General features: G+C 40.1%; 2 protein-coding genes across 7 annotated transcripts in view; one reads left to right on the forward strand and one right to left on the reverse strand.

Annotated features, from left to right (window-relative positions):
* ank1a (ankyrin 1, erythrocytic a) overlaps nucleotides 1–26,520 on the forward strand; it is a 255,027-nt gene that overhangs the window by 142,159 nt on the left and 86,348 nt on the right. For all 6 annotated transcript variants that reach the window (XM_061986311.1, XM_061986310.1, XM_061986312.1 and 3 more), the window contains 15 exons: nucleotides 4,173–4,271; nucleotides 8,914–9,012; nucleotides 9,271–9,369; nucleotides 9,543–9,728; nucleotides 10,318–10,416; nucleotides 16,693–16,791; nucleotides 16,870–16,968; nucleotides 17,099–17,296; nucleotides 19,681–19,779; nucleotides 19,859–19,957; nucleotides 20,029–20,127; nucleotides 20,210–20,407; nucleotides 20,477–20,575; nucleotides 26,121–26,219; nucleotides 26,311–26,508. In XM_061986311.1, the coding sequence (XP_061842295.1) occupies nucleotides 4,173–4,271; nucleotides 8,914–9,012; nucleotides 9,271–9,369; nucleotides 9,543–9,728; nucleotides 10,318–10,416; nucleotides 16,693–16,791; nucleotides 16,870–16,968; nucleotides 17,099–17,296; nucleotides 19,681–19,779; nucleotides 19,859–19,957; nucleotides 20,029–20,127; nucleotides 20,210–20,407; nucleotides 20,477–20,575; nucleotides 26,121–26,219; nucleotides 26,311–26,508 (1,869 nt within the window). The remainder of the gene's footprint in view (nucleotides 1–4,172; nucleotides 4,272–8,913; nucleotides 9,013–9,270; nucleotides 9,370–9,542; nucleotides 9,729–10,317; nucleotides 10,417–16,692; nucleotides 16,792–16,869; nucleotides 16,969–17,098; nucleotides 17,297–19,680; nucleotides 19,780–19,858; nucleotides 19,958–20,028; nucleotides 20,128–20,209; nucleotides 20,408–20,476; nucleotides 20,576–26,120; nucleotides 26,220–26,310; nucleotides 26,509–26,520) is intronic.
* Nucleotides 1–26,520, reverse strand: part of dguok (deoxyguanosine kinase) — a 251,905-nt gene that overhangs the window by 89,911 nt on the left and 135,474 nt on the right. The gene's annotated exons all lie outside the window — the stretch shown is intronic.

Here is a 26,520-nt window from a genome sequence, read left to right on the forward strand (position 1 = left end):
ACGTCCTCCCCGAGCAGAGAGCGAGGTAGCAGCATGGCTAACGTTAGCTGTGATGCTAGTGCAGCCGCTAAGGTGCGCGCCTGCTCAAGCGTCCTCTGCGCACGGCAAATCTATGCCACGCACAAAATCAAATAAAAAAATAAGCGCATAACAATTTTCGACACACGGACACGACAGAGAAAACAGTTTTCGTCATCATTGTTCAAATATTGTAAGGTCTGTCGAGACGCTTATCTCCATTCGGTGCCACACGTCCACACCATCGCCGAGGCAAACATTTCCATATAAACACCGTATGAAAAAAATAGTGATTTTTTTTAGTTGTGATTTCCCTCTCTGCATGAAAGTTTAAAAGTAGCATATATTAATGCAGTATGAAGAAGAATGTTTTAATGTAGACATGCAAGCCTTGAAAGAAAATGTTGAAAATCAAGACTACATTTCCTGCAAATGGGTGCATTTCTACCCTATATTTTAACTTTAGATTTATTCTCATATCAAACTCTTTTAGTTGTTTTTTTTGACACTTACATCCTGCGCCCCCCTCCACACCCTGGATTATAAATAATGTAAATAATTCAATGTGATTATCTTGTGTGATGATAGTATATATCTGATAGTATATATCTGTATCATTAATCAATTTAAGTGGACCCCGACTTAAACAAGTTGAAAAACTTATTGGGGTGTTACCATTTAGTGGTCAATTGTACGGAATATGTACTTCACTGTGCAACCTACTAATACAAGTCTCAATCAATCAATCAAAACACACAGAATCATCATACTGCTGTGATTATATGCATCAAGTGTTCATTCAAGGCTAAGACAAAATATCGAGATATATATCGTGTATCGCAATATGGCCTTAAAATATCGCAATATTAAAAAAAGGCCATATCACCCAGCCCTTGTTTCAATGATGCCATTTCTGTTTGTCATGTATAATTTTGTCTATATTTTGTGTTTATCCTTGAATAAACAGGTCAGTTTCTTGTTACCAACCATTGTGTATTATTCAAACTCCCCTAATTCAGCTGGCTAGTTGTTATCAAGAGTACTAAAACCCTTTTCAACATGATTCTGACAACTAAGTAGGCTAAATAACTTTAAACTTTAATACATGCTCGGATAGGCCATTATCGGTCAGTATCGGTATCGGATCGGAAGTGCAAAAACAATATCGGTATCGGATCGGAAGTGCAAAAACCTGGATCGGGACATCCCTAACACATATACATATATATATATATATATATATATATATATATATATATATATATATATATATATATATATATATATATATATATATATACAGGTAAAAGCCAGTAAATTAGAATATTTTGAAAAACTTGATTTATTTCAGTAATTGCATTCAAAAGGTGTAACTTGTACATTATATTTATTCATTGCACACAGACTGATGCATTCAAATGTTTATTTCATTTAATTTTGATGATTTGAAGTGGCAACAAATGAAAATCCAAAATTCCGTGTGTCACAAAATTAGAATATTACTTAAGGCTAATACAAAAAAGGGATTTTTAGAAATGTTGGCCAACTGAAAAGTATGAAAATGAAAAATATGAGCATGTACAATACTCAATACTTGGTTGGAGCTCCTTTTGCCTCAATTACTGCGTTAATGCGGCGTGGCATGGAGTCGATGAGTTTCTGGCACTGCTCAGGTGTTATGAGAGCCCAGGTTGCTCTGATAGTGGCCTTCAACTCTTCTGCCTTTTTGGGTCTGGCATTCTGCATCTTCCTTTTCACAATGCCCCACAGATTTTCTATGGGGCTAAGGTCAGGGGAGTTGGCGGGCCAATTTAGAACAGAAATACCATGGTCCGTAAACCAGGCACGGGTAGATTTTGCGCTGTGTGCAGGCGCCAAGTCCTGTTGGAACTTGAAATCTCCATCTCCATAGAGCAGGTCAGCAGCAGGAAGCATGAAGTGCTCTAAAACTTGCTGGTAGACGGCTGCGTTGACCCTGGATCTCAGGAAACAGAGTGGACCGACACCAGCAGATGACATGGCACCCCAAACCATCACTGATGGTGGAAACTTTACACTAGACTTCAGGCAACGTGGATCCTGTGCCTCTCCTGTCTTCCTCCAGACTCTGGGACCTCGAATTCCAAAGGAAATGCAAAATTTGCATGGTTGGGTGATGGTTTGGGGTGCCATGTCATCTGCTGGTGTCGGTCCACTCTGTTTCCTGAGATCCAGGGTCAACGCAGCCGTCTACCAGCAAGTTTTAGAGCACTTCATGCGTCCTGCTGCTGACCTGCTCTATGGAGATGGAGATTTCAAGTTCCAACAGGACTTGGCGCCTGCACACAGCGCAAAATCTACCCGTGCCTGGTAAACGGACCATGGTATTTCTGTTCTAAATTGGCCCGCCAACTCCCCTGACCTTAGCCCCATAGAAAATCTGTGGGGTATTGTGAAAAGGAAGATGCAGAATGCCAGACCCAAAAACACAGAAGAGTTGAAGGCCACTATCAGAGCAACCTGGGCTCTCATAACACCTGAGCAGTGCCAGAAACTCATCGACTCCATGCCACGCCGCATTAACGCAGTAATTGAGGCAAAAGGAGCTCCAACCAAGTATTGAGTATTGTACATGCTCATATTTTTCATTTTCATACTTTTCAATTGGCCAACATTTCTAAAAATCCCTTTTTTGTATTAGCCTTAAGTAATATTCTAATTTTGTGACACACGGAATTTTGGATTTTCATTTGTTGCCACTTCAAATCATCAAAATTAAATGAAATAAACATTTGAATGCATCAGTCTGTGTGCAATGAATAAATATAATGTACAAGTTACACCTTTTGAATGCAATTACTGAAATAAATCAAGTTTTTCAAAATATTCTAATTTACTGGCTTTTACCTGTGTATATATACATACACACATATACATACAAAAAAAAAAAATTATAATGAATTCAGTTGAGTCAATGTTGAATTATTGACTAAGTTAGTTAATGACTTCACCTCAAAATTTGACAGTTGTTGATCTAGAGATTTAAGCGTTTAAAGTAAAAAGTAAAAAAATATTTTTGATTTATTTTTAACACTGAGATCCTTTCAGGTCCCCAGGACCTTTAACGTTCACCACCCTAGAAGGGAGACCCAAGGGTTAAAATATAAAATCCATCTAGTGTATTGGTTTTGAAACTGAAAAATATATTTTGCGTGCTTTGATTTTTTTCAGTGTGTGGCCCTAACTGGAAAAAGTTTAGACACCCCTGATGTATACATGCAGTAGTATAAAAAAAAAAAAGCCTGCCGTTGGAATACATTGTGATCATCAACAACCATGCATTTGATGGTCACAAATGTGTGACTTAATTTTTGTTGTTAAATGTTTTGATTATGTACACTTACATTGTTTTACTGGATGGAAATCCATTCCTTTAGTGTTAAGTGAACAATGGATGCGTTTCAGATATGACAATGATGCTCATTGTCAATACCCGCTGATTGTGACTTAACGTTTGCATTCTGCTTGCTTGACTGATGTTTGTGTGTTGGTCCAACTGGCTGTAGCATCACTAAAACAACTCACTCATCACCTGCTCAGCTTTTCTTATGTTCTCCTCGCCCCCTCAATTCGACTACAGCACCCTCCCTCATTTTGATCATGCTGGGGTTTTTTTTTTTATTTGCTTTCCCCTCTTTGGTCACACTCCTGTGTTTGCAGTCAAAAGATGGTGTGTTGTGGTCTCTCCACTAAGAGGAATAATATCAGTGGTGTGGGAAAGGTCCAACCTCACATGTCCTGTGCGGCTGAAGGAAGGCTGTGTGAGGTCAGACCTATCCCACACGGCTCGTATTCTTCCCACCCACGAGACCCGCGGCCTGCCATCCCGCTCCCGTCCGTCTCCTCCTAGATCGTCGTCTGCTTGTTCCCATTATCATTAATCAAATGAAAATGTTTGCATTCTCATTTTTCATCCCTGTTTAGACTTTAGTGTTTGCTAATAATCAATGTGGTGTCCAGTGTAAGTATTGGCCTGCTTTGGTTTGTGAGTTATTCATTAAGCCAAGTTGTTGTCAGGTGGCATGGTCTATTCTCCATGTGTCTTTGTGGATACCTCAGGTCATTGTATCTTTTTGGTGAGCAAACCCTTCACTATGATGTGATTTCTCCCTCAGAATGGGCTCAACGGGCTGCATCTGGCCTCGAAAGAAGGCCATGTCAAAATGGTGCTGGAGTTACTTCACAACGGAATTGTACTGGAGACCACCACAAAGGTAAAACGCCCAGTAGCGATTTTAAAGAAGAGCAAACTTTAGATACTGATTTAGACTATGTTCCAGGGAATACAGTATGTATATTATAGAACAGGGGTGTCAAACCTACGGAGTTTGCCAAGTATTAAAATGAGCTGCTTTTTTATTTGAACGAAAGAAACCGCTGTTCTAAATGTGTCCACTGGATGTCACAATAGCAATTCTGTTAGGCAAGCAAACAATTTATACAGGGGCCAAGCGAGAGGTACATAGTAAAGGTGACTATGGCTCCTCCTTCTCGACCCAAATGAAGCTTAAAACCTGCCGTTTTATGTCTTCTGCTTCAAACACATCGTCTTTTGGCACCCTCGTTGCCCCAATATATCTCTGTCAAACACGAGAAAAGTGAACTTAACCCTTTTGAATAGTTTTTACCTCCGTTTCTTACGGTTTGTTGAGTTTGCACTGGATTGATACGTGGACATGACAAAGGAGGTATTTCATACCTAGAAGAGTTTACATGTTGTGTTTTTTGTTCAATCCCAGAAAGATGGTGACTTAAAGTTTAATCCTGTTTTTGTAGATACACTGAGACGTAGTGGTGTGCCATCAGGGCCAGCAAGGCTTTCTCTGCTGGCCTAACATAACCAGAAATCATGATCATAAATATCTCAAAGTATTCATATTCTCTTCATGTAATCTCCTTCCAGCGCTGTCGTTTTTAGGTTTTAGAGTTTTTATCCAATCAAAATTCAGCTCGTTTATGTTGCCATGCTGTACGTAATCTGCCGGGGCCTTCAGTATCAACAATGCGGGCGTCCGTGCACTGTAAGTGAACGGGCACAAACATTTGACCGACAGTTGCGATAGCCAATCAGATCACGAGTTGTTGTCAGTAAGGCCTTCCCACAGTCCTAATGCAGATATATATTGTGATGTTATGAGCTAGGTAACATAAGAACTCCATTACTTAGCATGCCCCAGTAGTGAAGACCATGCGCAGTAGCCCCCAGCGGAATGTTTTTGATGAGCACCTTGTGGAGTGAACTATAAGAACTCAGCCAACACGCCTCGTCTGCATCTTTTATGATTAGACAAGACAACACATATATTTGCAAGGCCATTTTCAAGAAGGATATTTAAAGAGAAACTACATCTTGTGAGACGATGTCGGCCAACCCCGGAAGCTCGAATGGGTTCTATAGATTATGAGTTCAGATGTTTTATTTCTTTATTTTTTCACATTTAATAAGTTGTTTGCAATTTTAATTTTGACAGTACCACATAAGATATGTTTAAATTTCTGATGCGGGTTTATTGATTTTTAAATGCGCCAGAAAATAACCTGTTATGTACTGTTGGTGGTGATTCAATGCCCAGTAGTGCGTACATTTGTTCCTGTATAGCAGTGGTTCTCAACCTTTTTTCAGTGATGTACCCCCTGTGAATTTTTTTTTAATTCAAGTACCCCCTAATCAGAGCAAAGCATTTTTGGTTGAAAAAAAGAGATAAAAAAGTAAAATACAGCACTATGTCATCATTTTCCGATTTAGTAAATTGTATAACAGTGCAAAATATTGCTCATTTGTAGTGGTCTTTCTTGAACTATTTGGAAAAAAAGATATACAAATAACTAAAAACTTGTTAAAAAATAAACAAGTGATTCAATTATAAATAAAGATTTCTACACATAGAAGTAATCATCAACTTAAAGTGCCCTCTTTGGGGATTGTAATAGAGATCCATCTGGATTCATGAACTTAATTCTAAACATTTCTTCACAAAAAAAGAAATCTTTAACATCAATATTTATGGAACATGTCCACAAAAAATCTAGCTGTCAACACTGAATATTGCATTGTAATGAATGGAATAGCCTACTTGATTTGATGTTCAGTTTATGAACTTACATTCATATTATGTTGAAGTATTATTCAATAAATATATTTATAAAGGATTTTTGAATTGTTGCTATTTTTAGAATATTTAAAAAAAATCTCACGTACCCCTTGGCATACCTTCAAGTACCCCCAGGGGTACGCGTACCCCCATTTGAGAACCACTGCTTTATAGTATTTCTCCAGCAATGGTCATGTGGTGACATAAATTATGGTATTTTGAGAGGTAATCATTTAAGTTGAATATCACTGAAGGCCAAGGTGGGAAAGCACGGCCCGCCACTGCTGAGACGTAGTCCAAGCTCATTGTGTTTTTGAAACTGCACCAGTTTCCTCAACAGTCTCAACAAACTTGAAGTGTTTTGTCCAGAGGATTATTTGTGATTTGTACGTTTTCATAGTATGCTTGTTCTATTTTTGGCCAAGGTAAAACAAAGTAATCAACCTGGAGTTGTCTTTATTTTTAAGTTATCATGCCATGGTTTTACCATTCCGGGCCACCTGGTAATAGAGTTTCCTCCACGTGACCCCTGAGCTAAAATAGTTTGACACCCCTGTTATAGAACAAAGGATTCCAGAAGTAGGTGATGGATCAGTTGAAGACTTGGATTGAACCATAGGCTGAAGCCCCAACTTCATGTTCCTTAACAATGTGACAAAAGAGGAAATAATCACAAATGTAAAGAAATTAGAATTCTAAATGTGGAAAAAGCAAAGCACTGTGACTACATTCCGGATGCACTGTACACAGAACAATTCTGCCAAGAGGCGCTGTAGCATTCTTAGTAGCCACACACATCAGGTCAGTATGACTTTGGGTGGTGTGAGTGAGCTAATAGGCGCTTGTTGCTACCATGCCATATTGTTTCACAAAGGGAGCCAGCAGTTTTCAAACAACTGTATTTACACATTCAAATACAAATACCCCAGTCAGGATTGGCCTTTATGGAGTGAAATTCAAGTTCTGAGATTTAGATTTTTTTCCGATGAAGAAGCCGAAGAAGGCTGATTAGCCCCCAATCGCAGACTTCAACTGTATTGTTTTGAGCCTTAAGCCGAGGAGGGGGAGGCCTAACAATTTGCAAGTAGAAAAACAATAGTTTTTTCTTCCAATTGTAGAAAAAAACAATTGTTTTTGTACTTGCAAATTGTTTTGAACTTGAAGAAAATTGTTTTTCTACATGTGAATCCTTTTGTGTGCTTGTGGAGTTATGGCAGTAATTTCGCTCCTTAGGCCTCCCCTCTTAGGCCTGAGGCTCAAAACAATACAGTTGAAGTCTGCGATTGGGGGCTAATCAGCCTTCTTCGGCTTCTTCATCGGAAAAAAATCTAAATCTCCAACTCAGAACTTGAATCAGAGCAGTTGTGCAAAGAAACCATGTCAATCCAAACTGGTGTAGAATTCCTTAACACTTACAGATTCTTTAATATTTTGTTTTTGCTCCTAAAGTTAGCCATATCGCTTTGCTCAGGGCAACAAAAAAAATGAATTAAGTGATTAAAATAATAGTTTTACATGCTTTTATCCACACTGTCGGGGAAAGGGGATCCAGTTCTGTAGATGACGTCACACCAAGAGGGGGCGACATAACGAGTCTAGCGATGGAAAGGGGGCCTTCTAAGTACTGGTATTTTTACCTATTTACCTTTTACTCAAAAACTAATTGATAATATGAGAAATTAATGCCAGTTGCATTTTCATGAGCAAAAAGAACATAATTGGTAGTGAAATTTTGATCGTCTGCTATGAGTCTGAAGGTAGCAGTGTTACATGTGGTAATACTATCCACACCTCCCGTATATCAATCATTCAATCAATCAAAGTTTACTTATATAGCCCTAAATCACGAGTGTCTCAAAGGGCTGCACAAGCCACAACGACATCCTCGGCTCAGATCCCACATCAGGGCAAGAAAAAACTAAACCCAATGGGATTACAATGAGAAACATTGTGGGACCGCAGATGTGGGGACCCCCGCCCCTGGGCGACCGGTGCAATGGACGTCGAGTGGCTCTAGATCATAGTGTGAGAGTCCAGTCCATAGTGGGGCCAGCAGGAGATCATCTTCAGTGGAGACAGGTCAGCAGTGCAGAGACGTCCTCAACTGATGCACAGATGAGTGGTCTATCCCAGGTCCCGACTTTGAACACGAAGGAGAGTGGGGAAGAGCAGAAAAGAGACGGCAGATCAACTGGTCTAAAAGGGGGGTCTATTTAAAGGCTAGAGTATACAAATGAGTTTTAAGATGCTTCTACTGAGGTAGCATCTCTAACTGTTACCTGGAGGGCATTCCAGAATACTGGAGCTCGAATAGAAAATGCTCTATAGCCCGCAGACTTTTTTTGGGCTCTGGGAATCACTAATAAACCGGAGTTCTTTGAACGCAGATTTCTTGCCGGGACATATGGTACAATACAATCAGCAAGATAGGATGGAGCTAGACCGTGTAGTATTTTATACGTAAGTAGTAAAACCTTGAAGTCGCATCTTAAGTGCACAGGAAGTCAGTGCAGGTGAGCCAGTATAGGCGTAATATGATCAAACTTTCTTGTTCTTGTCAAAAGTCTAGCAGCCACATTTTGTACCAGCTGTAATCTTTTAATGCTAGACATAGGGAGGCCCGAAAATAATATGTTACATCAATCGAGACGAGACGTAACAAACGCATGATTAATGATCTCAGCGTCGCTGGTGGACAAAATGGAACGTATATGATGCTTGCATACAGTATGACCAGACTGTTTTCTATTTGTTCTTTACCCAGAAAGGAAACACGGCCCTGCACATTGCGGCCCTGGCGGGCCAAGAGCAGGTGGTCACGGAGCTGGTTAACTACGGGGCCAACGTCAACGCTCAATCCCAGGTGAGGCTCCGTGCTGTGTTGTCTCTCTCAGCTACGATCTGTCAGCTTTTCAATCAAGCACCTATAGTGTGCAGCCATTGTACTGACGATAGCAATGACGTCTGCTGCTCCTTTATTTCTGTGTATTGGTGTTGCATCTTTGTGTGTGTCTGTAACTTTCTATTTTCGTGTTGCTCTGGTTTGCTTGTGGCTTCTCTGCTGTGTGTGTGTGTGTGTGTGTGTGTGTGTGTGTGTCTGTTGTGCGTGTTTCTGAGACAGAAGGGTTTCACTCCACTCTACATGGCTGCACAAGAAAACCATCTAGAGGTTGTGAAGTTTCTTCTGGAGAATGGGGCTAATCAGAGCGTCCCAACCGAGGTACCAAAGATTGAGAGACGTTTGCAATCAGCGATCCGACAAATTCCTCAATTCTATCCTGCTGATCCTGACGTGCTGTCATTCCATTGTGTTGTGTACTCACCAGCTTCCCCCCACCTGTCTAATTGTCACTCTAATCAACCTTCCTTCTGAGTGTCCTCTCTGTGCTGCAGGACGGATTCACCCCTCTGGCTGTGGCTCTGCAGCAAGGCCATGAGAATATTGTTGCCCTGCTCATCAACTATGGCACCAAGGGGAAGGTCCGCCTCCCCGCGTTGCACATTGCAGCGCGCAATGACGATACACGCACGGCTGCGGTGCTTCTGCAGAACGACCCGAACCCTGACGTGCTCAGCAAGGTATGTGTGCACCGAGGGTGGTTTCGGCTCTCTTGGTTGCTTTGTTGGGTCTGCTCCTTTTTCTGGCCATGCCCCCCCCCCCACACCAGCAGACGATGGCATGGAACACTGCAGAGGCCACCACAGTGTATATGTTTTTTTTGGTTGTTGTTTTACTTTTTTGTGGCTGTCTGTAGTACTGGCTGGTTGCATCATCTCTGCTCTTTTAATTACTTTAATGTCCTTTGTGTTCTTCGATGTTTCCCTCTTACACACGTTTGTGTGCTATGGTTATGAGTTTGTTTTTTCCTTGGTCCAGGTGTAAACTGAATTTTTTTTTCTCACCCCCCCACCCCAGCGTTTACCTGTTTCTCACCTTTTTTGTAAGGGGTGCCGGAAGTTGCCAGACCCATCAGCAATCCTGTTCTGTCTCCCTGTAATGTTTGTCTGCTCTTGAATGGGATTGTGCTGAAAATCTTAATTTCCCCTCGGGGATTATTCAAGTATTTCTTGATTCTGACGTGGGTGTGTTGGGCTGCCACCGTCTGGGTGCTTTATTCAAATAATACACTTAAAGAGTGACAGGTAACTAATTGGTGTGTCTCTGCAGACTGGATTCACACCACTCCACATTGCTGCACACTATGAAAACTTAAACGTGGCTCAACTTCTTCTCAACAGAGGAGCCAATGTCAATTTCACCCCAAAGGTATGGAATTACTATATATTTCTTTACTTATTTAGTATGCATGTGTGATAGGGTTGCACGATATAGACGTAATACGATATAAATAGCATACATTTGGCAGACAAAAGGGCCACATTGCAACTATGGCTGCCCCAATAGGGGCTGCTTTTAAAGGCCTACTGAAACGCGATTTTCTTATTCAAACGGGGATAGCAGGTCCATTCTATGTCATACTTGATCATTTCGCGATATTGCCATATTTTTGCTGAAAGAATTTAGTAGAGAACATCGACGATAAAGTTCGCAGCTTTTGGTCGCTGATAAAAAAGCCTTGCCTGTACCGGAAGTAGCAGACGAGTAGCGTGACGTCACAGGTTGTGGAGTTCCTCACATCTGCACATTGTTTACAATCATGGCCACCAGCAGCGAGAGCGATTCGGACCGAGAAAGCAACGATTTCCCCATTAATTTGAGCGAGGATGAAAGATCGTGGATGAGGAAAGTGAGAGTGAAGGACTAGAGGGCAGTGGGAGCGATTCAGGTAGGGAAGATGCTGTAAGAGGCGGGTGGGACCTGATATTCAGCTGGGAATGACTAAAACAGTAAATAAACACAAGACATATATACAGGTAAAAGCCAGTAAATTAGAATATTTTGAAAAACTTGATTTATTTCAGTAATTGCATTCAAAAGGTGTAACTTGTACATTATATTTATTCATTGCACACAGACTGATGCATTCAAATGTTTATTTCATTTAATTTTGATGATTTGAAGTGGCAACAAATGAAAATCCAAAATTCCGTGTGTCACAAAATTAGAATATTGTGTAAGGGTTAAATTTTGAAGACACCTGGTGCCACAAACTAATCAGCTGATTAACTCAAAACACCTGCAAAGGGCTTTAAATGGTCTCTCAGTCCAGTTCTGAAGCCTACACAAACATGGGGAAGACTTCAGATTTGACAGCTGTCCAAAAGGCAACCATCGACACATTGCACAAGGAGGGAAAGACACAAAAGGTTATTGCTGAAGAGGCTGGCTGTTCTCAGAGCTCTGTGTCCAAACACATTAATGGAGAGGCAAAGGGAAGGAAAAACTGTGGTCAGAAAAAGTGTACAAGCGATAGAGATCACCGCGCCCTGGTCAAGATTGTGAAAAAAACCCATTCAAAAATGTGGGGGAGATTCAGAAGGAGTGGACAGCTGCTGGAGTCAGTGCTTCAAGATCCACCACCAAGAGACGCTTGAAAGACATGGGTTTCAACTGCCGCATACCTCGTGTCAAGCCACTGTTGACCAAGAAACAGCGCGAAAAGCGTCTCACCTGGGCTAAGGAAAAAAAGAGCTGGACTGCTGCTGAGTGGTCCAAAGTCATGTTTTCTGACGAAAGCAAATTTTGCATTTCCTTTGGAAATCGAGGTCCCAGAGTCTGGAGGAAGACAGGAGAGGCACAGGATCCACGTTGCCTGAAGTCTAGTGTAAAGTTTCCACCAACAGTGATGGTTTGGGGTGCCATGTCATCTGCTGGTGTCGGTCCACTCTGTTTCCTGAGATCCAGGGTCAACGCAGCCGTCTACCAGCAAGTTTTAGAGCACTTCATGCTTCCTGCTGCTGACCTGCTCTATGGAGATGGAGATTTCAAGTTCCAACAGGACTTGGCGCCTGCACACAGCGCAAAATCTACCCGTGCCTGGTTTACGGACCATGGTATTTCTGTTCTAAATTGGCCCGCCAACTCCCCTGACCTTAGCCCCTTAGAAAATCTGTGGGGTATTGTGAAAAGGAAGATGCAGAATGCCAGACCCAAAAACGCAGAAGAGTTGAAGGCCACTATCAGAGCAACCTGGGCTCTCATAACACCTGAGCAGTGCCAGAAACTCATCGACTCCATGCCACGCCGCATTAACGCAGTAATTGAGGCAAAAGGAGCTCCAACCAAGTATTGAGTATTGTACATGCTCATATTTTTCATTTTCATACTTTTCAGTTGACCAACATTTCTAAAAATCCCTTTTTTGTATTAGCCTTAAGTAATATTCTAATTTTGTGACACACGGAATTTTGGATTTTCATTTGTTGCCACTTCAAATCATCAAAATTAAATGAAATAAACATTTGAATGCAGCAGTCTGTGTGCAATGAATAAATATAATGTACAAGTTACACCTTTTGAATGCAATTACTGAAATAAATCAAGTTTTTCAAAATATTCTAATTTACTGGCTTTTACCTGTATACTCTATTAGCCACAACAGAACCAGGCTTATATTTAATATGCCACAAATTAATCCCGCATAACAAACACCTCCCCCCTCCCGTCCATATAACCCGCCAATACAACTCAAACACCTGCACAACACACTCAATCCCACAGCCCAAAGTACCGTTCACCTCCCCAAAGTTCATACAGCACATATATTTCCCCAGAGTCCCCAAAGTTACGTACGTGACATGCACATAGCGGCACGCACGTACGGGCAAGCGATCAAATGTTTGGAAGCCGCAGCTGCATGCGTACTCACGGTACCGCGTCTGCGTATCCAACTCAAAGTCCTCCTGGTAAGAGTCTCTGTTGTCCCAGTTCTCCACAGGCCAATGGTAAAGCTTGACTATCATCTTCCGGGAATGTAAACAATGAAACACCGGCTGTGTTTGTGTTGTTGCTGCAGTCGGCCGCAATACACCGCTTCCCACCTACAGCTTTCTTCTTCGCTGTCTCAATTGTTCATTGAACAAATTGCAAAAGATTCACCAACACAGATGTCCAGAATACTGTGGAATTTTGCGATGAAAACAGACGACTTAATAGCAGGCCACCATGCTGTCCCAAAATGTCCTCCACAATCCGTGACGTCACACGCTGACGTCATCATACAGAGACTTTTTCAGCAGGATATTTTGCGCGAAATTTAAAATTGCACTTTAGTAAGCTAACCCGGCCGTATAGGCATGTGTTGCAATGTTAAGATTTCATCATTGATATATAAACTATCAGACTGCGTGGTCGGTAGTAGTGGGTTTCAGTAGGCCTTTAACAGTGAATATATATGAAAATAAATGTAGAATAGTTTCGTTACACAATCTGCATATTAAACTCTTGTTAATTACTATTATTTTTACACATTGATGAATAACTTGCTTTGCTTCTTGCAGAATCAGTTAATATTAAAGTGAACAAAATATGCAATTGGATGCAGTACATTTTTATGTCAAAGTTGAAAGAATATTACATACATTTAGTTAGAAAGTGCTTTATCATTTCCAGCTTTTTTTTTTTTTTTTGCAGGCCACATAAATTAGGCAGCATATCACATAAAATTACGTACCGGACCACATAAATTAAAACGGCATAACACACAACATATGCAGCAGGCCACATTAAATGAGGCGGTGGGCCACATAATAAGATGCAGCATGCTAGATAAAAAGATGTGGTGGGCCATTTTAAATATTATAGGGCGGATCAGATTTGGCCCCGGGCCATGAGTTTGACACATGTGCAATAGAGCATTTAATACTATCATCTGTGTTGGCCCTGTGATGAGGTGGCGACTTGTCCAGGGTGTACACCGCCTTCTGCCCGATTGCAGCTGAGATAGGCTCCAGCACCCCCCGCGGTAGAAAATGGATGGATGGATATCATGATAATGCATGTCGTTGACACATTCTAGCTGTGTCGGCGAATAAACGACGAGTGAGTGAGCTACTAATGTCCCTCCAAAGCGCAAAGCCACTTTTTAGTCAGCAGTAAATAAACGGTTTAGTCAACAGCAAATAAACGGTTTCTTACAAGTATTATTATCACTGCAGGACGACTAAACATGCTACACTCCACACTGTAGGACCTACGTGTCAAAGTCAAGGCGCGCGGGCCAGATCCGGCCCGCAAATTAATTATCTATGGCCCCCGGGATGATATTTGATTAGTATTAGAACCGGCCCGCAGGCCACAGCTGCCTGCTGCTGTTTTGTACGCACCAATACTCCATCAGTGTTGGCGCTAGGAATTTTCAAAATGGGGTCCCAACCAAATCATAAAAATGGGGTCCCACAGTACATTTTTGGGGTCCCATTTTTTTGTAACAGTTTTGAAAACCAATGATAAATGTATGCATTATCCTGTTATATCTCACATTCTATATTGTGTTTTGGAAAAAGGTTGTCATTAACGTTACTTCATTCATTCAAAAAAAATAATACAAAAGAAAACAAATGTTTATGAATATGTAAATGTATTCAGATACAAACATTTATTCACTTTCTTCTTTCCCTCATGGATCTAAACTTTACCGCTGCCGGTATTTTTTTCTATATTTTTATTGTAATATTTTTAGGATGTGTTTGTTCTATTTTTGGCCAAAGTAAGATAAAGAAAACAATCTGATGTTGTCTTTATTTTTTTGTTTTAATGACATGATTTTAATAGTCCTGCCCGCGTGTGCACGGATTTTCCTCCATGCGGCCCCTGAGCTAAAATGATTTTGACACCCCTGCTGTAGGAGGATATCATAACCACTAACCAATATCGGCAGTAACGATACCAAGAATGGTGTCTCTATATCAGTGGTGGAAAAATTACGGCCTGCGGGCCACATCCGGCCCGTTGGTCCCTTTTAGTCCGGTTCGCCAAATATTAAAACAGAATTGAGCAAAGATCTGTTTTGAGAATTGCTACAACAAAACTGATACTAGACTTGGACGCACTGGCAAAAAGGGTGATCAACAACACTGCTCCCACTAAAAGAGAATGTAAGTGTTAATTAACCCTTTAATACCATCTGTATGTTTCTTTGAGGTTCTGATATGATATCGTTGAAAATAGATGTATTATGATTAAAATAGCCCATGTGTGAGAAGCCTACTCTTCGTTCCAACAGATATGATATCAAATTTCAAACGCCTATGTGGCCCCTGAGCCAAAAATGTTTGCCCATCCCTGCTCTATATAGTCGATTCTTCAGTGCTTCGATTGATATTTCTTATTATTAAAAGTATTTTGTTGTTTTTGTTATTGTTTACAAACCCAGGAAATAAGTCCTTTAAGGGCAAAAAACAAAGGATTTAAGCAAATAATTAAAAAATACTTTAATTTAAGTAATATTGTTACATTGCCATACTGTGTTTTCATCTGATTATAACTATGATCAAAATTTGAATCATTCAATGATCTTGGAAATTTCAAGAATCAGTATCAGCCTGATACTACTATGACTAATACTGCCCCTTAGCATTGCATTGATACCCAAATTGGTGGTATTGTTTAAAACTAATGTGAAATATCCAAACAACAGAAGAATGCGTGCTCATTACAGTTTAACTGAAGTGTAGATAGAACCATGTTGCAGCCGAAAGTAACCACATATTAAGAGTAGATACACAAGTAGATTAATAATAATAGTTTTGACAAAATACTGCAACTGGAAATGATGTAATATGTTACCACATATGTCAGCAGCTAAATTAGGAGCCTTTGTAACCCGTTTTCGAAATGTTTCTATTGTCATTTAAATACAAGATAATATATCGTTATTGCTAGGGATGTCCGATAATGGCTTTTTGCCGATATCCGATATTCCGATATTGTCCAACCCTTTAATTACCTAAACCAATATCAACCGATACCGATATCAACCGATATATACAGTTGTGGAATTAACACATTATTATGCCTAATTTGGACAACCAGGTATGGTGAAGATAAGGTACTTTTTTTTTTTTTATTATAGAATAAGATAAATCAATTTAAAAAAAATTCTTGAATAAAAAAGAAAGTAAAACAATATAAAAACAGTTACATAGAAACTAGTAATTAATGAAAATTAGTAAAATTAACTGTTAAAGGTTAGTACTATTAGTGGACCAGCAGCACGCACAATCATGTGTGCTTACGCACTGTATCCCTTGCAGACTGTATTGATATACATTGATATATAATGTAGGAACCAGAATATTAATAACAGAAAGAAACAACCCTTTTGTGTGAATGAGTGTGAATGAGTGTAAATGGGGGAGGAAAGTTTTTTGGGTTGGTGCACTAATTGTAAGTGTATCTTGTGTTTTTTATGTTGATTTAATAAAAACAAAAAATTTAAAAAAAAAAATTAAAAAAACGATACCGATAATAAAAAAACCGATACCGATAATTTCCGATATTATATTTTAACGCATTTATTGCCCGATAATATCGGCCTGCCGATATTATCGGACATCCCTAGTTATTGCAATAAGCTGCGTAATATATCACAATATAGACTTAGGGCCACATCGCCCATCCCTAATATGTATTTGAACGCAGAACGGCATCACACCCCTTCACATCGCATCCAGACGAGGGAATGTGATCATGGTCCGACTCCTGCTGGATAGAGGAGCACAAATAGATGCCAAGACCAAGGTGCTGCACCTTAGCACATTCTCTTAATCTCCTCATGTTTGCCACTTCCACTAATTGATGCAGCCTGTCTCTGCCCAGGATGAGCTCACTCCTCTGCACTGTGCAGCCAGAAACGGTCATGTCAGGATCATAGAGATTCTTCTGGACAATGGAGCCCCAATCCAGGCAAAGACCAAGGTGATTCAACTGAAACATTGTTGTGATAACTTGTTTGGAAAGCAACATGAAATATTAAAGCATCTTTGTTATTGTCCTGCCAAACTGCTGCCCTGCCAAAGATGTAAAAGTCAACAACTCTGTTTTGCAGAATGGCCTGTCCCCAATCCACATGGCGGCACAGGGGGACCACATGGACTGTGTCAAGCAGCTACTTCAGTATAACGCAGACATTGATGACATCACGCTGGATCACCTGACACCTCTGCATGTGGCTGCACACTGCGGACACCACAGAATGGCCAAAGTTCTGCTGGACAAGGGGGCCAAACCCAACTCGCGGGCACTGGTCAGTGAGCTTCACGGTTGCACAAATACTACCGTATTTTTCGGACTATAAGTCACAGTTTTTTTCATAGTTTGGCCGTTGTTACGTACGACTTATACTCAGGAGCGACTTATGTGTGAAATTATTAACACATTACCGTAAAATATCAAATAATATTATTTAGCTCATTCACGTAAGAGACTAGACGTATAAGATTTCATGGGATTTAGCGATTAGGAGTGACAGATTGTTTGGTAAACGTAAAGCATGTTCTATATGTTATAGTTATTTGAATGACTCTTACCATAATATGTTACGTTAACATACCAGGCACGTTCTCAGTTGGTTATTTATGCCTCATATAACGTACACTTATTCAGCCTGTTGTTCACTATTCTTTATTTATTTTAAATTGCCTTTCAAATGTCTATTCTTGGTGTTGGGTTTTATCAAATACATTTCCCCCAAAAATGCGACTTATACTCCAGTGCGACTTATATGTTTTTTTCCTTCTTTATTATGCATTTTCGGCCGGTGCGACTTATACTCCGGAGCGACTTATACTCAAAAAATACGGTATATACAGTAAAAATGACCATCCACAGCATCGGTTGCATCTGCACAATCTAATGAGAAGTCTTACAAAAGTTGTGTCAAAAAAAAGTTGGTTTTACAGAAATACTGACTCGAAGCTATTACCGTATTTTCCAGACCATAGAGCGCACCAGGATAAAAGCCGCACTCACTAAATTGTTGATTAGCCGCACCAGACTGTAAGCCGCAGATATATACATTGTGAAATGAGTTATTCACACAGAAAGATTCTGTCAATGTTTATTTACAAACCTCAATTGCTTCCAAACTGTGTCTGTAAAACTACAGTAAAACGGCTGATCAAACAAAACAGAAGTCATCTTCATTCAAGAGTAACCTGCTAACACATCAATGCATCTTCGGTAACGCCCCCTCTTACCTCAAGGACCTGGTTTCCCCTCAACCTCCTACCCGCAACCTCCGCTCCTCAGACACAAACCTCCTCTAACCCATCAGGACAAACCTACAATTAATGGGCCGCCGGCCTTTCTGCTCGACCGCACCCGAACTCTGGAACGCTCTCCCTGACCATCTTAGATCACCACAGTCGGTCGACCGTTTTAAGAAAGGACTAAAAACCCACCTTTTTAGCACAGCTTTCATCTAATTTCTCTGCCTTCTTGTTTTTAAATGCACTGCTTGCCTATCTGTTTTATCCAGTGCTTTCATATTTTTATTTCTATTTTATCTATGTTTCTATGTTTTATCTAGTGTTTTTCATGTTTTTATTTCTATTTAAATTTTCTATTATATATTCTAACTTTCTATTTAAATTTTTTACCTTTGTTTTTATTTATTTAAAAAATAATAATAATTATACTTTGTAGCACTTTGAGATTTTAACAAATGTTAAGTGTGTTACAAATGTAATTCATTATTATTATTATTATTATCATTGACCCACTAGCTGCAGAAGCTAGCTCTCCAATCAGCTAAACAGACTCAATAACGTTTTGGTGAATTTACTGAGGAATTTGTGAAACTGAAACAATACAAAAATAATGCAATTGTAAATTAATAATACTAACACAGACACTCGTAAATGTGTTAGCATAGTTGCTAATGCTAACGGCACTAGCATCATTACATTAGGATAGCATGTATAAATATGTATGAAAACACTCCGACAGACATCACACATGGAACGGTGTCTGTAAAACCGCAGTAAAACGGCGGATCAAACAAAACAGAAGTCATCGTCATGGACCCACTAGCTGCGGAAGCTACCTCTACCATCAGATAAACAGACTAAATAACTTCACCTTGACGTCTTGGTGAGTTTACTGAGGAATTTGTGAAACTGAAACAATACAAAAATAATGCAATTGTAAATGAATCATACTAACACAGACACTCGTAAACGTGTTAGCATATTAGCTAATGCTAACGGCACTAGCGTCGTTACATTACGATAGCACGTTCAACGTGAGGCCAGCTAGAAGGCCTTACTGACAACAACGCGTGATCTGATTGGCTATCGCAACTGTCTATCAACTGTATGTCCCCGATCGCTTAGAGTGCACGGACGCCTGCATTGTTGATTCTGAAGGCCTCTGGCAGATTTGGTACAGCATGGCAACATAAGCTAGCTGAATTCTGATTGGATACAAACTAAAACTAACAACAACAGCACTGGAAGGAGCATAATATGACATGAAGAGAATATGAATACTTGTAAATATTTAGGGAAAGTAAATGAAAAAATAATTTCTTTAATTATGATCATGATTTCTGGTTCTGTTAGGCCAGCAGAGAAGGCACACCACTGATTTGGCTCAGTCGTAAAGTTGAATCCTCTTCCCTCTCTTTAGAATGGCTTTACTCCGTTGCATATTGCTTGTAAAAAGAACCACATGCGTGTGATAGATCTTCTACTCAAACATGGAGCATCATTAGAGGCGGTGACTGAGGTGAGGTGTTCGCCACAAGTAAAACCCCCGTCGTTTTGTATGCCCGTTGCCTTTCTAAATGACTTCTCTTTTCAAGCAGTCCGGCTTGACGCCCTTGCACGTGGCATCTTTCATGGGTCACCTCAACATCGTGAAGATCCTGCTGCAGAAAGGAGCTTCACCAAGCGCGTCCAATGTGGTGAGTTATAGAAGTGACGCAGTGATGACTTTTGAGTTCATCTGATTCTGTCTGTTGTGTGTGACGAGCAGAAAGTGGAGACCCCTCTCCATATGGCATCTCGGGCAGGACACTTTACAGTGGCAGAATTTTTACTACAGAATGCAGCACCAGTGGATGCCAAGGCCAAGGTCGCTACTGTAGCTACACTTTCATAAGTGGGGAATTTTTAACTGCATTTTACTCATTGTTCATTATTATTCAATAAATCAGGATGACCAAACACCGCTGCATTGTGCTTCACGAATGGGCCACAAAGACATTGTGAAGCTGCTGTTGGAGCACAAAGCCAAACCAAACTCCACAACAACAGCAGGACACACTCCTCTTCACATCGCTGCCCGGGAGGGTCATGTGCAAACCGTGCGCATCCTGTTGGACATGGAAGCGCAGCAAACTAAGATGACTAAGGTACTTAGTCCCCCACGGCTATTTGATGGACATGTTTGGTTGTGTGAGACTGTCAAACTTCCATTGCAGAAAGGCTTTACTCCTCTTCACGTGGCTTCCAAGTATGGCAAGGTGGATGTTGCCGAGCTGTTGTTGGAGAGAGGAGCTAACCCAAATGCTGCTGGAAAGGCAAGGGACACTGTTTTACACATGTGGTTTTTCCATACTTGCCAACCTTGAGACCTCCGAATTCGGGAGATTGGGTGTGAGGGGTTGTTTGAGGTGTGGGGGGCTGGGTTGAGGTGGGCGGGGTTTGGTGGTCGCGGAGGTGTATATTGTAGCCCGGAAGAGTTAGGGCTGAAAGGGATTCTGGGTATTTGTTCTGTTGTGTTTATTTTGTGTTACGGTGCTGATATTCTCCCAAAATGTGTTTGTCATTCTTGTTTGGTGTGGGTTCACAGTGTGGTACATATTTGTAACAGTGTTAAAGTTGTTTATACGGCCACCCTCAGTGTGACCTGTATGGCTGTTGACCAAGTATGTCTTGCAGTCACTTACGTGTGTCTGCAGAAGCCGCATACAACATGTGACTGGGCCGCCACGTTATTTGTATGGTGAAAAAGCGGACATGTCGACAGGTTGTAGAGGACGCTAAAGGCAGTGCCAGTAATGTATGTCTGATCTTGAATGGGATTGTGCTGAAAATTGTAATTTCCCCTCGGGGATTAATAAAGTATTTCTGATTCTGATTCTGAATCTGATCACGGCACACCCTTAATAATGTTGTCCGGGTGAAAATCGAGAGAAATTTGGGAGAATGGTTGCCCCGGGAGATTTTCTAGAGGTGCACTGAAATTCGGGAGTCTCCCAGAAAAATCGGGAGGGTTGGCAAGTATGGGTTTTTCAGACTTCCTAACCTCTGTTCAACCTTAAGATTGACGATGACTGTTAGGATCCAAAAGGGACCCGCTCATAAAAGTGTCAAAAGTTAAAATAATATATTTTTTAATGGTTGAAATGTTTTAACAACTTTAGATCTATCTAATTATTTTGGCTTTTATAATTGTTTTATGGTTTTCTTATGATTAATAGCCTTTTTATCAAAAATAACAATAGGTTTTTATTAAATGGGAAAATACAAAGTATGCAATATTGCTAAAAAATAAGTTGGAGAGTGGATTTTTATTTTTTATTTTTATTTTTATTTATTTTTTTAATTAGTCAGTCCAACAAAATAATACACAATAATACAATAATAATACCATTCAAATTCCAAAACCAAACCCGGCCCAGAAACGTTCATAATAGCAATCAACAGAGCAATTGAGAGGAAACACAAACATGACACAAAACAATCTAAAAGTAGTCAAACATGAATTAATAATATCAACAACAGTGTCAATATTAATAAGAATTCCAACATAGCAGTGATTAGAAATCCCTCATTGACATTATCATCACAGCCATTTATCCATCCATCCATTTTCTACCGCTTGTCCTTTTCGGGGTCGCGGGGGGGTCGGGGGGGGGGGGGGGGTTGGGGTGCTGCAGCCTATCTCAGCTGCATTTGGGCGGAAGGCGGGGTACACCCTGAACAAGTCGCCACCTCATCGCAGGGCCAACACAGATAGACAGACAATATTCACACACTAGGGCCAATTTAGTGTTGCCAATCAACCTATCCCCAGGTGCATGTCTTTGGAGCCATTTATAAAAAATAAAATAAAAACATATAAAAAAGAACAATAGTGTCACAGTGGCTTACACTTGCTTCACATCTCATAAGCTTGACAACACATTGTGTCCAAAATTTTCCACAGAGATAAAATAAGACATATTTTAGATTCATTTAGTAGTTATAACAAATTTGAATAATGGATCTCATATACCAATATATGACTCATTATTATCTAAGCTAAAAGCAGTTTTTTCTACTAAGTGGAATATTTGAGGTTGGATAATAACAGCCTTGAATAGGTCAATAATTTATGTCAACATTGATTTTGATACAGCAAGTAAAAATAAATACATTTCTGCAGTGTCTACATGGGCAACATTTATTTAATCTGATCATCATTCGGATTATAATGCTCCTGTGTACATGGACCCTGAAAAAATTATCTGATTATGAAGTGCATTTTTCATGCATCACACCTCAATCGGAATACTTTACTCTGACTTGCGCAGAACCGAACATAAACAGAAAGGTATGTCATTATTTGTGCTATGGCGCCATCTATTGGACAAGTTTGCTCACTGCATGTGCTGAAAAAGCATTAGACGTCCACTGTTAACAAACATGGCTTTGTGCATTTCTGCTTGTCCAATGTTATCGCGGTATTTATTTATAATGTTTTCCTTCGTTTCACTACTTTTGTTTTACCTCTCTTTTTGAAATGGAGCTGTTCTGTGGTTTTTATGTTGTGATTAGTTACGGGTTGCGGCGCGTCTTCATGTCTCGACATTGTGTGTATGAGGCTAGTAGTTACCACTTGGAGTAGCTTTAATGTCGTGAATAAAACCGCTCGTTAAGACAACAAATGTATCCCTTCTTTTATTGTTACGTCGACACATGACACTCCATACCATACTTTTGTTTTTTCTAGTCTCGTTTTAAAGAAACAAACTCAAAAGCATATATCGCTACTTCTGTGCATGTTGAATGGGGGTAGTCAGCAGCAAGACTCATTACGAGACTATTAAATTTAGTCCCCCTCCACCATCAAAGTATAGCTGACATCAACGAAATACGCAGTAAGGATAATTCTAACCAGAATTTCGGATTATGTGTTTTCTTGCGCTACAAACCGAATTACTTTAAACCACCCGTCTCGATCGGAATGAAATTTTGATCTGAACGTGTGTGATCGAGTCAGAATATTCCGAATTAAGCATTTTTATTCCAGTTAGGCTTTTAATCTGATTAATTGTGTCCATATGCACATAGCTCCTGAGAATGAGAGCGAAAGCAGGCAGGACTTGGTTGGGTCCACACAAGTCTTTTACATATTTCTGCCATGATATATTGTCACTCCTCAAGATACTTTTTTATTGCATTTCTGCAGTTTAATGGCTGTTTAACTCATTTACGCTCATCAAAGCACTGAGAATTGGGCTCATGGTTTTCTAGCGCAACCTGGTGCTTGTGGAGCGCAATGACACCAAAACGATATTTTCTTGTTCAATCGGCAAGATCCATAATGAGATTAATTTGGTTTTAATGGAAAGAGCTTAGAAAAATACCTGGAGTACAGTCTTTTAAAAAGTAGCGGTTATAATAGGAGTGAAAGAGAAAGTGTCTATACTTTGTTTATATACTGTTCTAACAATGTTGCAATCAAAAACACAGTGCAATTTTATTTATTTTTTGAAAACTCCCTGGCAAAATTTTGCACCACTAACCTTAAACTGATCAATCATACCACATGAGAGGAACACATGCAATGCCCGTTTTGGGCCTTAGGGCTGCACAGCAGTTAAATACTGTATGTGTCTCTGTTGCATACCTGTCAATATTTGCATTTCAAAATATGGGTATTTTCCCAGGAAAATGGGTAAAAATAAAGGATTTTCATCACAAATCGACAAAAACACAATTATGAGCTCCTCACTCCGCTTATTGTTGAGACATTTCTCAAAACTGGCGGATCATGTCATTTCTCCCCCGATGCCAGAGAAAGCATGAGAATGTGTAAGCAGCTGCCTGCTCTTGTAAAGATAAAAAGGGCCTGATTTTATAAAATACAAATAGCACATGCTAAAAAGCGTGTGCAAAGTATAAAATTGCTTGTACTATTTATTAGTGGTGGACATGTTACAGGGTATTTACTAAAACTGCGTGTACAATTGATAACAAGTGCAAAAGTGGTGCAGGCCGACCCATCTAAATGAGGTTTTTGTGTGTATACCGGCTGTCACAATAGAGACACTCATTTCCCTCTATATTTACGGCATCATAGGCTCCAAACTGTGGTGTTTCGTCCTGTTGTTGACATGCAGCACACAAATATAATATGTACCACTCTTTTCAGGCTATAGTGAAGTGCGGGCTAGACAACAGAACCTACTTTTTGCACGCTGAAGGAGTTGTGGCGTTGTGATGGTGCGTCTGGAATGATCCAGTTGCAAGAAAATGCATATTGCAAGAAGTTTTTTCACATGGGCGATGTATTATACTAATAGATCTCTTACATGAAATACGAAGGCTAGCAGACACCAAACCAATCAATCGAATTTGTTTTAATCAGCCCCTTAAAGGGGTTGTATTATGTTTTTTTTGTTTTTTTTCATTTAAAACACTTCCTTATGGTCTACATCAGTGTTTTTCAACCTTTTTTGAGCCAAGGCACATTTTTTGCGTTGAAAAAATCCAGAGGCACACCACCATCAGAAATCATTAAAAAACGAAACTCAGTTTACAGTAAAAAGTCGTCGCAATTGTTGGATATGACTTCAAACCATAACCAAGCATGCATCACTTTAGCTCTTGTCTCAAAGTAGGTGTACTGTCACAACCTGTCACATCACGCCGTGACTTCTTTAGAGTTTTTTGCTTTTTTCCTGTGTGTAGTGTTTTAGTTCTTGTCTTGCGCTCCTATTTTGGTGGCTTTTTCTCTTTTTTGGTATTTTCCTGTAGCAGTTTCATGTCTTCCTTTGAGCGACATTTCCCGCATCTACTTTGTTTTAGCAATCAAGAATATTTCAGTTGTTTTTATCTTTCTTTGTGGGGACATTGTTGATTGTCATGTCATGTTCGGATGTACATTGTGGACGCCAACTTTGCTCCACAGTAAGTCTTTGCTGTCGTCCAGCATTCTGTTTTTGTTTACTTTGTAGCCAATTCAGTTTTAGTTTCATTCTGCATAGCCTTCCCTAAGCTTCAATGCCTTTTCTTAGAGGCACTCACCTTTTGTTTATTTTTAATTTAAGCATTAGATACCTTTTGACCTGCACGCTGCCTTATGCTGTTACCGACATCTACAAAGCAATTAGCTACCTGCTGCCATCTACTGATATGGAAGAGTATTACACGGTTACTCTGCCGAGCTCGAGACAGCAGTGACACTCAACAACAACACCTAATTTGCAGACTATAATTACTGGTTTGCAAAAAATATTTTTAACCCAAATACGTGAAATTAGATAATCTCCCACGGCACACCAGACTATCTCACGGCACTTGAAAAACACTGGTCTACATAACATGTATTGGTGTATCTTTGGTCAACATTTTGCATAGATTACGTTCTACATTGGCGGACTCGTGCAGAGCACTTTGGGTAAATTTCTACCATATATGGAGACATTCGCTGACATCACAATTGGGGCAAATTCCATGGAGGAAGTATGAAGGAAGGCAAGATTGTTTTATAAATATCTACGCCATGCCTCCATGGTTTGATTTCAAATTTTCAGGACTTATGCAGATCCCAAATACACAAAATAGGTACCAATACAGTAGGTCAGAAACATTGGTTTTGCATCATAGGTCCCCTTTAAGTCATCCAGCAGCAATAAAATGATAAAATATCATTGCTAAATAGACGATATGTCTAATATTTGTATTTCTGAAAGTCCAAATATGTTGACAGAAATGTTTTAATACATGCAAACCTTTTGTAGATCAGGCTTTACGTCTTCTATTTGTCAAGATATGTACTCAAAGTATGGATTGTTGGAAGAGATGTTCCAGCAAAAATGAAAAAGTTGACAGACAGCGTCTCTACCCTTGCAGAACGGTCTGACTCCACTGCATGTGGCCGTGCATCACAACAACCTGGATGTTGTCAACCTGCTTGTCAGCAAAGGAGGGTCACCACACAGTGCAGCCCGGGTATGGCACAATAAAGTGCATTCATACATGCCATTCATACTACAAAAGTCCTTTGTTACCATAAGTCGTTATCTCCCTTTTTGTCTTTTAGAACGGCTACACCGCCCTCCATATTGCATCCAAGCAGAATCAGATGGAGGTGGCGAACAGCCTGTTGCAATATGGAGCTTCAGCCAATGCTGAGTCTCTACAGGGAGTCACACCTCTCCACCTGGCCTCGCAGGAAGGAAGGCCCGATATGGTCTCTCTGCTTATTTCCAAGCAGGCTAACGTCAACCTTGGCAACAAGGTAAGAGGACCA

The sequence above is a fragment of the Nerophis lumbriciformis genome, linkage group LG12 (genome assembly GCF_033978685.3).
Source record: "Nerophis lumbriciformis linkage group LG12, RoL_Nlum_v2.1, whole genome shotgun sequence".
Lineage (NCBI taxonomy): Eukaryota > Metazoa > Chordata > Actinopteri > Syngnathiformes > Syngnathidae > Nerophis > Nerophis lumbriciformis.